Source organism: Asterias amurensis, chromosome 10 (genome assembly GCF_032118995.1).
Source record: "Asterias amurensis chromosome 10, ASM3211899v1".
NCBI lineage: Eukaryota > Metazoa > Echinodermata > Asteroidea > Forcipulatida > Asteriidae > Asterias > Asterias amurensis.
In genome coordinates, this window is record NC_092657.1 from 7,319,416 (window position 1) to 7,336,785 (window position 17,370).

The 17,370-nt window shown below is 35.5% G+C and overlaps 1 protein-coding gene across 2 annotated transcripts in view; it reads left to right on the plus strand.

The window, feature by feature from the left end:
- The first annotated feature begins 5,288 nt into the window (after positions 1 to 5,288).
- LOC139942520 (PAX-interacting protein 1-like) overlaps positions 5,289 to 17,370 on the plus strand; it is a 38,392-nt gene continuing 26,310 nt past the window's right edge. For both annotated transcript variants that reach the window (XM_071939336.1, XM_071939337.1), the window contains exons 1-8: positions 5,289 to 5,471; positions 9,130 to 9,267; positions 10,624 to 10,731; positions 12,092 to 12,205; positions 13,380 to 14,136; positions 14,627 to 14,718; positions 15,824 to 15,919; positions 16,944 to 17,084. In XM_071939336.1, the coding sequence (XP_071795437.1) occupies positions 5,376 to 5,471; positions 9,130 to 9,267; positions 10,624 to 10,731; positions 12,092 to 12,205; positions 13,380 to 14,136; positions 14,627 to 14,718; positions 15,824 to 15,919; positions 16,944 to 17,084 (1,542 nt within the window). In that variant the 5' untranslated portion in view covers positions 5,289 to 5,375. The remainder of the gene's footprint in view (positions 5,472 to 9,129; positions 9,268 to 10,623; positions 10,732 to 12,091; positions 12,206 to 13,379; positions 14,137 to 14,626; positions 14,719 to 15,823; positions 15,920 to 16,943; positions 17,085 to 17,370) is intronic.

The window sequence follows — 17,370 nt, forward strand, 5'->3', positions numbered from 1 at the left end:
AACACAATCACAAAAGGGTGTAGTTGTACACTTATTAGTGGGTCAAATTTGCTGCAACGAAATATTAGGAACGTTTTATTAAGTTTTCTTAGTAATTTTACACTAACAATTCCATACTTGTTAATTATGTGTGGTACATATAGTTTTAAAGCGACTACAAGTTATTTATTTGATTAGAAAAATGCACTTCCTTGGTTTATTTAAGAAGTATAATTAGCTGGTATAATTAGCTGCAACGGAATATTTCAATGTGTTATGAAATGGTCTTAATGATTAAACTGCAAAAGTTGATTATTTGTTAATTAGGAGAGGTACATTTTGTTTTAAAGTGACTACTTTAGCTATTTTGGGCTGGACAAAATTCCCTTCAAATGAGACAAAACCCATAGCATATAAAGTGGTTTAATTAGGCACCAATTAGATGGTCTAATAAGGTGCAACGCAATTTTTCGATGTGTTACGAAATGGTCTTAATGATTAAACACTAAAAAGTAACAATTTGTTAATTATATGAAGTACATTTTGTTTTAAAGTGACTACTTACGTTATTTCTTTGATTAAAAATTCCCTTCAAATTAGAAAAAACCCACAACATATAAAGTGTTTTATTTAAGAACTAATTAGTTGGTGTAATTAGCTGCAACGGAATATTTCGATGTGTTATGAAATGGTCTTAATGGTTAAACACTAAAAAGTAACTATTTGTTAATTATGTGAGGTACATTTTGTTTTAAAGTGACTACTTACGTTATTTCTTTGATTAAAAATTCCCTTCAAATGAGACAAAACCCACAACTTATAAAGTGTTTTATTTAAGAACTAATTACATGGTCTTATTAGCTGCAACGGAATATTTCAATGTGTTATGAAATGGTCTTAATGATTAAACACTCAAAATTAATTATTTGTTAATTATGTAAGGTACATTTTGTTTTAAAGTGACTACTTACGTTATTTCTTTGATTAAAAATTCCCTTCAAAAGAGACAAAACCCACAACATATAAAGTGTTTTATTTAAGATCTAATTACATGGTCTAATTGGCTGCAACGGAATATTTCAATGTGTTGTTAAATGGTCCTAATGATTAAACACAGAAAAGTGATTAATTGTTAATTATATGAAGTACATTTTGTTTTAAAGTGACCATTTACGCTATTTTTTTGATAAAAATTCCCTTCAAAAGAGACAAAACCCACAACATACAAAGTGGTTTATTTAAGAACTTATTCGTTAGTCTAATTAGCTGCAACGGAATATTTCAATGTATTTATAAATGGTCTTAATGATTAAACACTAAAAAGTAACTATTTGTTAATTATGTGAGGTACATTTTGTTTTAAAGTGACTACTTACGTTATTTCTTTGATAAAAATTCACTTCAAATTAGACAACACCCACAACATATAAAGTGGTTTATTTAAGAACTTATTCGTTGGTCTAATTAGCTGCAACGGAATATTTCAATGTGTTATGAAATGGTCTTAATGATTAAACACTAAAAAGTAACTATTTGTTAATTATGTGAGGTACATTTTGTTTTAAAGTGACTACTTACGTTACTTCTTTGATAAAAATTCACTTCAAATTAGACAACACCCACAACATATAAAGTGGTTTATTTAAGAACTTATTCGTTGGTCTAATTAGCTGCAACGGAATATTTCAATGTGTTATGAAATGGTCTTAATGATTAAACACTAAAAAGTAATTATTTGTTAATTATGTGAGGTACATTTTGTTTTAAAGTGACTACTTACGTTATTTCTTTGATTAAAAATTCCCTTCAAATGAGACAAAACCCACAACTTATAAAGTGTTTTATTTAAGAACTAATTACATGGTCTAATTAGCTGCAACGGAATATTTCAATGTGTTATGAAATGGTCTTAATGATTAAACACTCAAAATTAATTATTTGTTAATCATGTAAGGTACATTTTGTTTTAAAGTGACTACTTACGTTATTTCTTTGATAAAAACTCACTTCAAATTAGACAAAACCCACAACATATAAAGTGGTTTATTTAAGAACTTATTCGTTGGTCTAATTAGCTGCAACGGAATATTTCAATGTGTTATGAAATGGTCTTAATGATTAAACACTAAAAAGTAACTATTTGTTATTTATGTGAGGTACATTTTGTTTTAAAGTGACTACTTACGTTATTTCTTTGATTAAAAATTCCCTTCAAATGAGACAAAACCCACAACTTATAAAGTGTTTTATTTAAGAACTAATTACATGGTCTAATTAGCTGCAACGGAATATTTCAATGTGTTATGAAATGGTCTTAATGATTAAACACTAAAAAGTAATTATTTGTTAATTATGTAAGGTACATTTTGTTTTAAAGTGACTACTTACGTTATTTCTTTGATAAAAATTCACTTCAAATTAGAAAAAACCCACAACATATAAAGTGTTTTATTTAAGAACTAATTAGTTGGTGTAATTAGCTGCAACGGAATATTTCGATGTGTTATGAAATGGTCTTAATGGTTAAACACTAAAAAGTAACTATTTGTTAATTATGTGAGGTACATTTTGTTTTAAAGTGACTACTTACGTTATTTCTTTGATTAAAAATTCCCTTCAAATGAGACAAAACCCACAACTTATAAAGTGTTTTATTTAAGAACTAATTACATGGTCTAATTAGCTGCAACGGAATATTTCAATGTGTTATGAAATGGTCTTAATGATTAAACACTCAAAATTAATTATTTGTTAATCATGTAAGGTACATTTTGTTTTAAAGTGACTACTTTAGCTATTTTGGGCTGGACAAAATTCCCTTCTAATGAGACAAAACCCATAGCATATAAAGTGGTTTAATTTGGCACCAATTAGATGGTCTAATAAGCTGCAACGGAATATTTCAATGTGTTATGAAATGGTCTTAATGATTAAACACTCAAAATTAATTATTTGTTAATTATGTAAGGTACATTTTGTTTTAAAGTGACTACTTACGTTATTTCTTTGATTAAAAATTCCCTTCAAAAGAGACAAAACCCACAACATATAAAGTGTTTTATTTAAGATCTAATTACATGGTCTAATTGGCTGCAACGGAATATTTCAATGTGTTGTTAAATGGTCCTAATGATTAAACACAGAAAAGTGATTAATTGTTAATTATATGAAGTACATTTTGTTTTAAAGTGACCATTTACGCTATTTTTTTGATAAAAATTCCCTTCAAAAGAGACAAAACCCACAACATACAAAGTGGTTTATTTAAGAACTTATTCGTTAGTCTAATTAGCTGCAACGGAATATTTCAATGTATTTATAAATGGTCTTAATGATTAAACACTAAAAAGTAACTATTTGTTAATTATGTGAGGTACATTTTGTTTTAAAGTGACTACTTACGTTATTTCTTTGATAAAAATTCACTTCAAATTAGACAACACCCACAACATATAAAGTGGTTTATTTAAGAACTTATTCGTTGGTCTAATTAGCTGCAACGGAATATTTCAATGTGTTATGAAATGGTCTTAATGATTAAACACTAAAAAGTAATTATTTGTTAATTATGTGAGGTACATTTTGTTTTAAAGTGACTACTTACGTTATTTCTTTGATTAAAAATTCCCTTCAAATGAGACAAAACCCACAACTTATAAAGTGTTTTATTTAAGAACTAATTACATGGTCTAATTAGCTGCAACGGAATATTTCAATGTGTTATGAAATGGTCTTAATGATTAAACACTCAAAATTAATTATTTGTTAATCATGTAAGGTACATTTTGTTTTAAAGTGACTACTTACGTTATTTCTTTGATAAAAACTCACTTCAAATTAGACAAAACCCACAACATATAAAGTGGTTTATTTAAGAACTTATTCGTTGGTCTAATTAGCTGCAACGGAATATTTCAATGTGTTATGAAATGGTCTTAATGATTAAACACTAAAAAGTAACTATTTGTTATTTATGTGAGGTACATTTTGTTTTAAAGTGACTACTTACGTTATTTCTTTGATTAAAAATTCCCTTCAAATGAGACAAAACCCACAACTTATAAAGTGTTTTATTTAAGAACTAATTACATGGTCTAATTAGCTGCAACGGAATATTTCAATGTGTTATGAAATGGTCTTAATGATTAAACACTAAAAAGTAATTATTTGTTAATTATGTAAGGTACATTTTGTTTTAAAGTGACTACTTACGTTATTTCTTTGATAAAAATTCACTTCAAATGAGACAAAACCCACAACATATAAAGTGTTTTATTTAAGAACTAATTAGTTGGTGTAATTAGCTGCAACGGAATATTTCAATGTGTTATGAAATGGTCTTAATGATTAAACACTAAAAAGTAACCATTTGTTAATTATGTGAGGTACATTTTGTTTTAAAGTGACTACTTACGTTATTTCTTTGATAAATATTCACTTCAAATGAGACAAAACCCACAACATATAAAGTGGTTTAATTAGACACCAATTAGATGGTGTAATTAGCTGCAACGGAATATTTCAATCTGTTATGAAATGGTCTTGATGATCAAACACTCAAAATTAATTATTTGTCAATTTTGTGAGGTACATTTTGTTTTAAAGTGACTAAGTACGTTGATTTAGTTAGTAAAAATTCCCTTCAAAAGAGACAAACCCCAAACAATATATTAAATGGTAAAACTAGGAACAAATTTGTTGTTCTAATTAGCTCAACGGAATATTTAGATGTGTTATGAAATGGTCTTAATGATTAAATTATTTGTTAATTACGTACGGTATTTTGGTTTAACGATTTTCTTTTTCAAAACAAATGCAGAGAGAGTCGACTACGTTACTATTAAAGATTGATGGATCGAATAAAGCATTAAACAATCAATTATCTTACCCTAATTTGGCCTCCATTTTGTTATAATGAACGAAATTTTACAAAACCAATATTCAAAATTGCCATGAATTTACCAAACCATGGAGGTAGGAATCCTACCTCCATGACCAAACTAAACAAACAGTGGCTAAAGTGTGGGTGAACAACTTAGGAAATGTTGTCGCTTCGTGAAACGGGAAAAGCGCGGCTGCCGCGGCGACTCGAATTAGCGGCTGGACTTTTCGGCCGTAAATTGAGAATTCGCGGCTGGCATTCGCGGCTGGGAATTCGCGGCTGAGAATTCGCGGCTAGCTTCAGCTTGGTGTTATGGGTCAACGCACTCTTCAATCAAGTCAGAAACCCAAACGTTAATGACTTGTTTTGTACCATAACCGTATAGGTCTCCTTGCTCTCAGTGTAATGCTACGTGAACAACAAAGCCGCGGGAAACGAAGATATTGTTGCTGAAAAGTGGGAAAAAAACGCCTCCTAAAAACACCGATCCGTCGCTAAAACTGTTGTATTAATTATGGCTACTGAGGAAGACGGTTCGGGGGATGCCAAGACAGTGGACAAGATTTTCAAAGATGTGAAATTTTATGTAATTGGGACACTAAATGATTCGGTAGGTTTTCGGTAATATTATCATTTTTATTTTCGTACTGTGTAGTGTACTAACTAAAATTAATACACTATCCTGGCATGGTGTCATGTGTTTTCGGTTACACCCCTATATTCCGACACCCCTATATTCCGACACCCCTAAAAAAATGTTCTGACAACTGAACCTATATACATGTATACTGACACCTACTCCTAGAACTATTTCGGTTTCGTCCGGCTATCGTCTCCCGTAACCCCATACATAGGTTTCTATCACTCACCCGTTTAATTAACGACCCATGGTTCAATGAGTTTTTTAATCAGAAATATCTCTTTTTTTTTTTTTTTAATCTCGTCAAAATTAGGCTCTATGTGTCCTTTGATATACCAATGGATGTGCAAGGGCGCGACCAGAGAATCCACTCCGCAATCTCAACAATTTTTAAAAATGATAAATTCTTACTTTTCGAGAATGCGCCACGAGAGGGCGGGTATGATCCGTGATTTGTGTACAAAACATACACGGAACCACGAAGCTCGCACAGGGTGTACCAGTATGTTCACGGCTGTGCGAAAAAAGTGTACGCACTCTTGCAAAAAGAGGTCGGGTAATTTTCAAAATTGTTGGCAGAGGAGTAACACGTACAGTAGATAGGAAATCTGAAATTACGGTAAGAATTTATCATTTGTAATTTCTTTCATTTGCCCCCCCCCCCCCTCCAAAAACAAAATAATAATAAAAGTAATAATATGTTAACAATTAATAATAACAAATAATCAAGTCCTACCCCCCCCCCCCCCCCCCCCATTTACTCAGCCCTTCTTACCAAACCAAAGTTGCAGAGTAACACTTTTCATATAAGTTATACTCACACCGTTTTTCTTGAAAAATTGCTAACACAAAATGTTGGTGCAGGTTGTCCAAACATAGGAGTGGCGGAACATAAGGGGTGTTTTGGTTGTGGGAATAAATGGGTGTCAGAACATAGGGGTGTCGGGAATATAGGGGTGTCGGAACATAGGGGTGTCGGATTTTAGGTTGAGTTGTCGGAACATAGGGGTGTCGGAACATAGGGGTGTCGGAACATAGGGATGTCGGAATAAAGAGCAGTCACCGTGTTTTCAGTAGGATAAACAGGAAAAATTTTCACAATCAAAAATTAAGTGATTTTGTTTTAAATCATCTATCTATCCAACCTTTTTACAATGACACTTACATGTACCATGCTTACACTTCATCGTGATCGTGTGTTGTAATCTTAAAAGTTTTGTTTTTCTTTTGCAAGAGATAGTCCACTGTTTACATAATTTGCTAATAATGCGTGTACAAAAATACAACATTGGAGCAACAGCTAGCCCTGGTAGGATGTCAGTCAGTGCCACTGCACTGACATCCTGGGTATAAAGGTTCTTTACAATGCGAACACAAATTTGACTACAATTTTCTTTATTTTTTACCTGGTTTGAGAAGCTGAAATTCCGTTCATATATTCATAGTGTCCCTCACTATATTCTTAACGAGTTCACAGCTAACAAATGGAAGAAATTATTTCTGAAAATAGTCGAAGTTGTGCACTGGGGATGTGATCATCGTGTACCACTTGATAGTGTGAGCCCAAGTGCGCATGGCTTTGAGTACAGTGCATTATCTTGCCGCTATTCGCCGTCAACTGGGTAGGTGCCGTTAAACTCGCCTTCAACTCCTCAAATATACATTTTAAAATCCAGGAGGCATAAAACTGAAATATTTCAGCTCAAATAGAATTTTATAAGTTTCAGGTTGACTTTCGGTTACAAAAATCAAGTTTTTTTTTCTTGTGAAAAAAAAAAAGTTCTAAGCAGCAAAGCCATTTTTTTTTTTCACAGTGCTTCTTTGTACATATGCGGACAACAGAGGGCACTTTCCTGCGCACGTATATTATTTTTTCTTGGGACGGTTAGCATGCGCTAATTTATGATAAAAAGTGGCCTCATTTGTCCTGGGAAAAAATACGCTTCCAGCACATGGAGTCTTGGCACAAGACATCAATGCAGGTATCGCATAGTTCTGCGCATTGTGTAAATTGCTCACCGACTATTATCCATCTGCTTAGTGTTTGGTTAACGCAGGTTGACAGCATTTTGGCTGCAAATAGCAGGCTGCCAGTGATCAGTGCAAGAAAGTGTTTACACGGAAGTTAGTTCACGACGTGGGATCGGAAAACGACAATTTCAATTTTCTTTTCACAAAATATTAACACCAAAGGAGAAAATTCAGCATTTTAAAACAATGCGAGCTTGGATTTCCAACTACAAGGAACATGTGAGTAAGAGTTCAGACTCAGGTCAGAGTTAGGTAGAAATAGGTAGAAATATTTTTAACAGATTTTTGAATTTATTCGCAATGGTATGGGACCTTTATACCCTGGACTCTGTCGCGTTGCCTGCAACGGAGGAGTCCAACCTAGGCTAGAGCGACAGCATATTGTTTTCAAACCTTTCATTGGTTGGTATTTTATTGAATATGTGCGATGCGACAGAAAAGCAACAGTGAGTACTGAGCAGAAAATTGCATTTTTTAAAGATGTATTTTTAATTTAAAGCAACGGGTCGCACTAAATACCGACAACTCACGTCAACTCATGACAACAATTTTAAATGCACTTTAACAGAACATTTGAAAATAATTCAACCATTAAATATATGCACAAGAGTCATACTGGTGAAAAAATTGTATTTTTAATTGAAAAAAAAAGTGTTTTTACCCGAATTTAGTAACGAACAGAAATATCCGCCATGTTGTCTTTCAACGCACTTGGACGATTTCATTACACCGCAGGGGTGATACAATATATGCAAGATAATTATTTTCCATTTTATGCGCCTCTCATGGAGTGTAAAAAAATTTGATATTTAAATCTCCCCTTCTAACTTTGAATTCCAGAGTGGCAGCTTAGTTACTAACAAGAGAGGAAAAAACAGCAGCTAAAACCAAAAGAAAAAATACAACTCAGCCCTTAGAAATAACCCCTGCCCCCTGTCCAAGTACGTCGAAAGACAACTTGGCGAATATTTCCGTTAAATTCGGGGTAAAAAACACTTTTTTAAAAAGTTAAAAAAACAATTTTGTCAACAGTTTGAAAGTGATTTAGATGCATGACTCTTGTTCACATATTTAACGGTTAAATTATGTTCAAATGTTCTGTTATAAGTGTATTTAAAAAATTGTTGTCGTGAGGGATCGTGAGTTGTCGGTATTTAGTGTGACCGAACGCAACAAAAAAAGCAAAAAAAGCATTATGAATGTTAGCCCTGGTAGGACGTCAGTCAGTGCACTGATGTCCTGGGTATAAAGGTTCTTTACAATGCGAACACAAATTTGACAACAATTTTGCAGGGCGGCCTTGAAATTGTTCAGCAGGGCGACCTTAAATTTTTGGAGGGACGCTTGCCCTCCATAAACCCTTGTGTGTAGAACACTGATAGTCTCATGAATATATTCACAGTGATCTCATGCTTACTCATGACATTAGTTGTACTGCAACAACCATTTTTATGGACTTGTGATTTGAGGATCGATTTTATAAGACTTTCTTTTGCATTGAAATCTTTGTTCAACGATCGGTCGATACAACGCACATTGAAAAAGGAGTCCACTAAACATTGCCCTGCATATGACCTTGTTGTGTTTTTCTCTATAGATTGAGAAGCTACTTGAGGATGGTGGAGCTAGTCAGGAATCTTATCTTACTGATCGAGTATCTCATGTGATTGCCGATGATGATGAACATCCTGAGATCAGTGAGGCTAGAGATCTCTTCGATCTTCCTGTTGTTTCAGTAAGTCATTCATTGTAGGATTTCATTAAAGGGACACATTGCCTTGGATTGGGCGAGTTGATCCAGATAGATTGTATTGCAATATCTTCAAATTAAAAACAACAATTATTTAATCAGCACAGTTATATTTTGATAATAACGACCAATGGCAAAGGCTTAGCTCAAACTTGTTTGTGGTCCTGGTCACCAAGCCACATTTCCTTGGATCGGGCAAGTTGGTCTAGATGCGTTTTAAATCGTTAGACATGAAAGGCATAAAATGGTTAGAAAGGTATCTAAAAAGAAAAATGTAATGATCCATACAAATGCCTAAAAAAAAAACTGTGTTAGTTCAACGACTTAAAAAAAGTGCAAATGTGCAATTTCAAGGCATATTTGTGTGGATCATTGTATTCTACCTTTAAAACATCTATCTAACCATGCATTACATAACAAACGGTTTCAAACACTTGAAAGGCAAGGCAACACAATAATGTTGTTAAAACTATTAAAGGTTAAGAACATGGAAATAATCTTAAATCTGTATAGTTTGTGAACCATCAATATTCACAAACAGATCTGTTTTTACATTGTAGCTCAAGGAAATTGTTTTAGTCGTTGAATTTTATGTCAAAGAGTGTTTCACAACCCAGCAGCTTTCAGTTGATTGTTCATTAGCCTTTACATTAAAGGAACACGTTGCCTTGGATCGGTCGAGTTGGTCTTTGAAAAGCGTTTGTAACCGTTTTTTATCAAATGCATATGGGTAGAAAGATGTTGTAAAAGTAGAATACAATGAAACACACAAACATGCCTCGAAATTGTGTGGTTTTCCTTTCACCTCGTCGACTAATACGTCGGCCAGTTATGGGGGTCAAAATTTTGGCTCCCATAAATGGCCGACCATGTTAGTTCGCACAGTAGAAGGAAAACCACGCAATTTGGAGACAAACTTGTGTGGATCATTGTATTCTACTTTTAAAACATCTTTCCAACCATATGCATTTTATAAAAAACGGTTACAAACGCTTTTGTTTTGACCAACTTGTCCGATCCAAGGCAACGTGTTCCTTTAAAAGAAACGTCGTGGTCTTTAAGGTAAATTTTAACATTTTATTTTCCCTTTCAAGTGAGTATTGGAACGTGTACGACTTTTCCAATCAGTTGTATAAAAACAGGCATTTTATCTGAATTCTGAGGTTTGTTTTGGGAAGAAAAAGTTATGATTAAATATACTGAAAAGTCTCTTGAAAATGTCAGCCATTGTAAGAAAGTTGCTAACCTTTTCCCATGACCTAATCATGCTTGCTTTTAGAACATTGAAGTCAAAGTCACATTACTTCATTCAGTATTTGCTTTTTGTTATTTATTTCCTAGGCATTGTGGGTTGAGATGTCAATACATTGCAGAGTTCTTCTACCAACGAAGGCTTTTTTGCCGGAAAAGAATCAACTTTTCACCAATGTTGTTGCATGCTTCTCACAGGTTTGTTGGATAATTCACATACGTTCAATGCGACACTGTACCAATGTTTATCGCATTGAACTTTTTGTCAGATACAAGTAGCATGCCCATTGGTGTGACATATTTGTTGTACATGATATTAGGCCTGGATGACTAGTGAATTTTACTTCTCGACAAGAGTGAGCACACTTTAGCAGAGATGGGTCAGAGATATGTGGCAACTTGGATAATGTGGATAATGAGATAATGTGGATTTGATGAGCAAAGTGTTTGGTGTTTGCTCTTTTGAGTTTTAATATGAACTAAAATAAGGGAATAAAAGGGTAGCGACAAGTTCTTAAACAGCCGATTAAAACCGGCAGGGTCGTTGCCGTGCGATAAAGGCCCGAGCCTCGGCAACGACCCTGCAAGGTTTTAAACGGCCGTTTAACAACGAGTCACTACTTACTCTTTTATTCCCATTCATAAATGCCTTTAAAGGTGTAATAAAGTGAGAAACTCTGTCAAACTTATCCGTTTCCAACGTGCTTGAGCTCTGTACGTCCGTGTTGTGCATTGTTATGACTGATCACAGGTTCTGGATCCGTTCGTGCACGTTTAGTCTTGGTGCAAGACGTTCTTGTTTTCCTTTCACACACAGCGCGGCCAACTAATCGACAGTGCCCACATCGTTTGTTAACTGGAAACGCCTTGCACCAAGACAACCAGTTATAAACAGAGCTCCAGCTGGTCATTATCAACCGATTAAACACCCCTACTTGACGCACCCTCCACATTGATGAGTAGCGAAACTCTCTTAAAAAACAAATTTTGTTTATGATTTAAATGTGTTGGTTTTATTCACACCTTTTTGTAAAATCAAAAAGCCTTTGAACATTTGCTTGTTGTAGAGACACTGAAACTTTATTTTGCACCTTACAATGCTTTACTTTGATTTAAATGGTAGTCAAATTCTTGTTTGTAAAAAAAGTTAGTGGAAAACTTTAAAGGCACTGGATGCTGGTAATTGTCAAAGACGAGTATCCTCACTTGGGAGTATCACAACATTATGCACAAAATAACAAACCTGTGAAAATTTGGACTCAATTGGTCATTAAAGTTGCAAGAGAATGAAGAAAGAAAAAAACACCCTTGTTGGACAAATTATGTGCTTTTGGATGGCTTTATTAGGCATCCAAAAGGCTTCAGGCCTGAAGTCTTTTATTGTTTGAATGGAAATTACCTCTTTTTCTCAAAAACTATGTTACTTCAGAAGGAGCCGTTTCAACAGCTCTCCATTGCTCGTTACCAAGTAAAAACACATATTTTTAGTAATTACCAATAGTATCCAGTGCCTTTAAACCATTTCTATCATTATATTGTTATCGTTTCTTTTTTACAGATGTGTGAGAGTGACCGAGTTGCATTATGGGCCATGGTTACGTTCTTTGGTGGATCCTGCCAGCTAAATCTCACCAAACAATGCACCCATTTAGTCACTCCCAACACAGAGGGGGTAAGGCTGCAACTAAAACCATTTAGTCATGTAAAGCCCGGTTCACACTTCCTGCGAATGCAATACAAAGTTTGACGTCACAAATTCACAATGAATAATCCACAACAGTTGAACTGTGTTCAAACTCCTGCCAACCATTCTCTGCAAACACAGCCTTGTGACGTCCAAATTCACTTTGCATTAAGTATGAACCAGTCTTTATTCACACATTTAGTCATTCTAAATACAGAACAGTAAGATACACACCCTCGGACATTCTAATTACAGACATGTGAAGGTAAGATTTCCTCATTAAAGGGGAAGTGTCATGGCCGAGCAATTAAGAGCACTGAATTCGAACTCTTGTGTTTCTGATCAGCAGAGTGTGGGTTCAAATCCCCCAGTCGTGACACTTAAACAAGACACTTGACCATTGCTTCGTCCTTCAGATGGGACGTAAAGCCGTTGGTCCCATGTGTTGTGTAACACATGTAAAAGAACCCAGTGCACCTATCAAAAAGGGGTTTGCCCCGATGTTCCTGGCTGTGGCTGCTGAATGCGCCGTAGCACCTTGTAAACCCTTATAAGGTGCTACATGATAGGGTCTAAGAATTCATAACTTCACTAAACCTTCACTTCACTTCATCTTTCTGTATAAATGTATACATTAAGCGACTTGAGTACCTTGTTGGTAGGTATGTACGTGCACTATATAAGACTTCAATATTATTAAGAACATGTATGGAGGGTTTAGGTGCAATATCTGGACAAGGGATCAAGTCAGACAAGAAAAGGTTCCCTCATTGGAAAAAGAGTCCAAGATCCCAGGCTGTATCAGAGCTTTGCGCAACACACTTGCCAGCTAAAACCAAACTCATATATGCTGCAATTTGTCTCTCTGCATGTATAAACTACAGAGGGTTATAAAAGACCCTTTGCATGCATTTATAACGCAAATTGGTACAGGGACGCTGAGCTCATGCGCACATGACATGGCTATCTTCCAATCATTTGCCTCCTTCGACCCCAATGAGGGCGCTTTCTGACCCCAGTGAGGGCGCTTTTTTAGCTTGTGACATCACATGCAAGGGGTATATTGTGTCATTTTAGCAAATAGGTAGGATTGAAATCTTTATTGATGACACTACTTGAGCCATTACTGATGAGTTTTATTATTATTGATTGTTTCTTGTAGGCCAAGTATGACTGTGCTCTCCAACATCAAGATATTATTCAGATCATCACTCCAGATTGGATTGTTGACTCCATCAATGCTAAGAAACTGCTCCACACTCAAATATACCATCCAAATCTACTCTTAAGCAAAGCAACTGAAACAGACTCTGAGGTTGCCATGGAAGCTGACTCCACAACGCTGGAAGGCGATGATAGCCAATCCATTATTACATCACAAGAAGAAGATATTAAATCCCATGATGCACCTGGAATATTACTGACACACGGTACTCCGCAGAAGCAAGCAATGAAAGCCGTTTTCAAGATGAAAGCACCATGGCAACAAGAACTACCACCAATGCCACCAACTATGAATGTCCCATCAGTCTCACATCATGTTCATAAACATAAGAAAGACAAAAAGAAAAAGAAGAAAAAGAACAAAGATAAAGATAAAAGTCACAAAGATAAGAAGAAAGACAAGCGCAGCCATGACCGGCGTGTTGGCACAGCTAGTCCTAGTAGTAGTAGTACCATTACAGAAAACAGTAGCCCTCTCAGTACGTCATTACCAAGGACATTACGTAATATTACTAATGGTGTAGATGCATACATGCCTGGTGCTTCTCCAACTGGTGACCGTAGACAAATGTCCCAAGTACTGAGTGCTATTGCTGGAATGGCATCCCAACAACAAACACGTCATGAGATTATGAATGCAGGAATGCAGCAAGCTGAACATAAGACATACTACGGTCATGATCCAACATATACATGTGAGTTTCAGACCTGTGTACTTCGTTTTTGAAAGGGCACCAAGGCATTTCTCCTTGTTAAAGGACACCTGTATTGTAAATTTCTACTGTAGCATTAGAAGGGCACTAAGGCAATGACCAGGGGGCATGGAGGCAATCCCCTCTGTTGAGTCCATGCAGTATCAGGCCTTGAGTTAATGGGGTTCATTAATAACTTCTATTTTGACATTGCACTTTTTAACAAATGCATTTCACCATAATACTTTTTTAAGGTAACATTGTGTTAGAATACAACCGACAAAAAATGCTTCTGATCTTGCAATTTAGCCAAATATATTGTAGAGCTGGTCTAGTTTTCCTGAATCACCTTGCAGCAATATTGATGAGAAAGGTTGCCCTTAGCTACCATCAACTAAAACAAAGACTCGCAATCATCGTGCCTGTAACTTAATTGAAGTTTTTACATGCAGCTAATAATGTAATAAGATGTTGTTGTTTTCTTTCTTTACAGTGGCTAGTGAGAACTGTTTACTGGGTTGTATATTCCTTATTATTGAATACCCGCAGCTATTGGGACCTCCATACATTGCAACATGGAGAAAGGCAAGTATCAACGCACAGTGCAAGCAGAGCCAGTCAAAACAATCATTAGGCTGTTGGTCTGCACTTATAATATGAAGTAGATTTATAAATAAATATTTGGTTTGCGGTAACACCATGTGTGTGTAAATAATGTCCTTTCGAGAACTTTTCTTGCTTTATATTCTACTAGCGAAGATTTTCAGAATTTAGGAGACATCTCAGTTCTGAAAAGAACAGTCCTGCTTTTTAACTACATATATACATGTGCTACATTGTACCTTAAGCGGAATGTAGAAAATTGGCCAGGACTACTTCTTTAGCTTCATTTGATGAATTTTATTAAGCGCCTTGTATATTTGAACATCCACTACGATGAAACAAGTACCATACTTTCATGTATTTGAACACCCACAAAATATCCCCTTAAAAAAGTTTATTGCTTGCTTCGGGAACCATTTCCCTCGAAATACACGTGCGCGCGATGTTTTGAAATGCCTCTAGTTCACGGTTGCGAAAATCTCGTGCACTAGACTATAATATTAGTTAACCCCACGGGACCGTGTTTCAGCCAACCAGAATACAGAACAAGCAAGAGGTGTGTTAAAAATATAATAACTATACCTGAGACAGATTGAATTCAACATCACATGCCAGTTGCTATCTTTGCTGTCTACCAAGCGTGTGCGCGAGTAATCACGCACTTATACGCATGACAAGTAAACTGTCACCTTGGCAACCTCTGGCGAAAGTCTACTAGTCATGTCCTTTACATCCGTGAAAGTGTTGTACGCATGCGCGTACATTGCTCTAGCGACATCCAATACATGAACAAACTTATCCTGGTGCATTTTATTTCACAGTCATTATTTCCCCTTGCTCCAAAAATGTTGTTCCGTTAACTGAGTAGGGATGTATGAAGTATAGTAAAACATATATAATGTTCATAGTTTATTTTGGGTGTACAGTCGATATGAGCTCCCTTGGTGTTGTTGACAAGCTAACGTAGTTCCCTCAGTGGCCATGTTGTATTTGTATAATATCGACTGACAAGAGACACACTTTGTGGGAGAGTGCTATGACATGAATACTGAGTTTAATGATTGCATTATACTTGCTTTATCTGCAGGTCATTAGTGAACATGGAGGCATTGTGGATGACTGCTATTCTGATCGCATCACTCATGTACTGTGTGATACACAACGTAGTGAGGTCTTTAGTCTGGTCAGTATACATTGTACATTACTTCATCATTACATACATTTCCTATGAGAGTCTCACTAGTGCACTGTGTAATACACAACGCAGTGAGGTCTTTAGTCTGGTCAGTATACATTGTACATTACTTCATCATTACATACATTTCCTATGAGAGTCTTACTAGTGCACTGTGTAATACACAACGCAGTGAGGTCTTTAGTCTGGTCAGTATACATTGTACATTACTTCATCATTACATACATTTCCTATGAGAGTCTTACTAGTGTACTGTGTAATACAAAACGCAGTGAGGTCTTTAGTCTGGTCAGTATACATTGTACATTACTTCATCATTACATACATTTCCTACGAGAGTCTTACTAGTGTACTGAGTAATACACAACGCAGTGAGGTCTTTAGTCTGGTCAGTATACACTGTACATTACTTCATCATATACATTTCCTATGAGAGTCTGATTAGTCAGGTATGAAGCATCGACCAGAGCCCAGTTTCAAAGAGGTGCTTTTGCAGGAAATATTGCTCAAGAATTCTGCTTAGCATTAAGGAGCAGGACACCAGTCTTAATTGTTCATGTAACATTGTATTTTGGCTGGTAACCTTATTCTGGTTGGCATAATTAGTTCATGGGGAGTTACCACTTGTGTTGAAGCAGCTCTATGCAACTGGTCATTGGTTCTGAAGTGAACCATGTTAAAGATTAGATCAAACATTTACTGTTCCATTCAATGAAGAGAAGTTTATCCACAGGGGAAAGTACCTAAAGTTAAGGAGAAAGATACACTTTGTAGGAATCAATTGGAAAGTAAATATATTACAAAGATGATGTTCAATTTACATCTGAATTGAATTAAAATGCTGGGTAAATATTTGAACTACTCTTATCTTTATTTACAATTACACACTGATCAACAATCATGATATAAGAATTATTGTTTATATGAATGTACATGTACAATGTAACTGAATAGTTTGTATCAGTATTATATCAATCTTACTTATATGGAGAATGGTTGTTTTATCAAACAGGCAATAAAAGATGGCAAACGTTGTGTGACAGCAAACTGGTTGAATGACTGCTTAAAGTTGAAGAAGATGCAACCTCCATGGAGAGCCCTTCATTTCCCAGTCATTAGTTACCCATTACATCCCTCAGCCTGCAAGGAACAGGTCAGTATGTGTAACCATTTCCCAGTCATTAGTTACCATTTCCCAGTCATTAGTTACCCGTTGCATCCCTCAGCCTGCAAGGAACAGGTCAGTGTGGGAAACCATTTCCTAGTCATTAGTAACAATTTCTCGGTCATTAGTTACCCATTCCATTCCTCAGCCTGCAAGGAACAGGTCAGTATGGGGAACCATTTCCCAGTCATTAGTAACCATTTCCCAGTCAGTAGTTACCCGTTGCATCCCTCAGCCTGCAAGGAACAGGTCAGTATGGGGAATCATTTCCCAG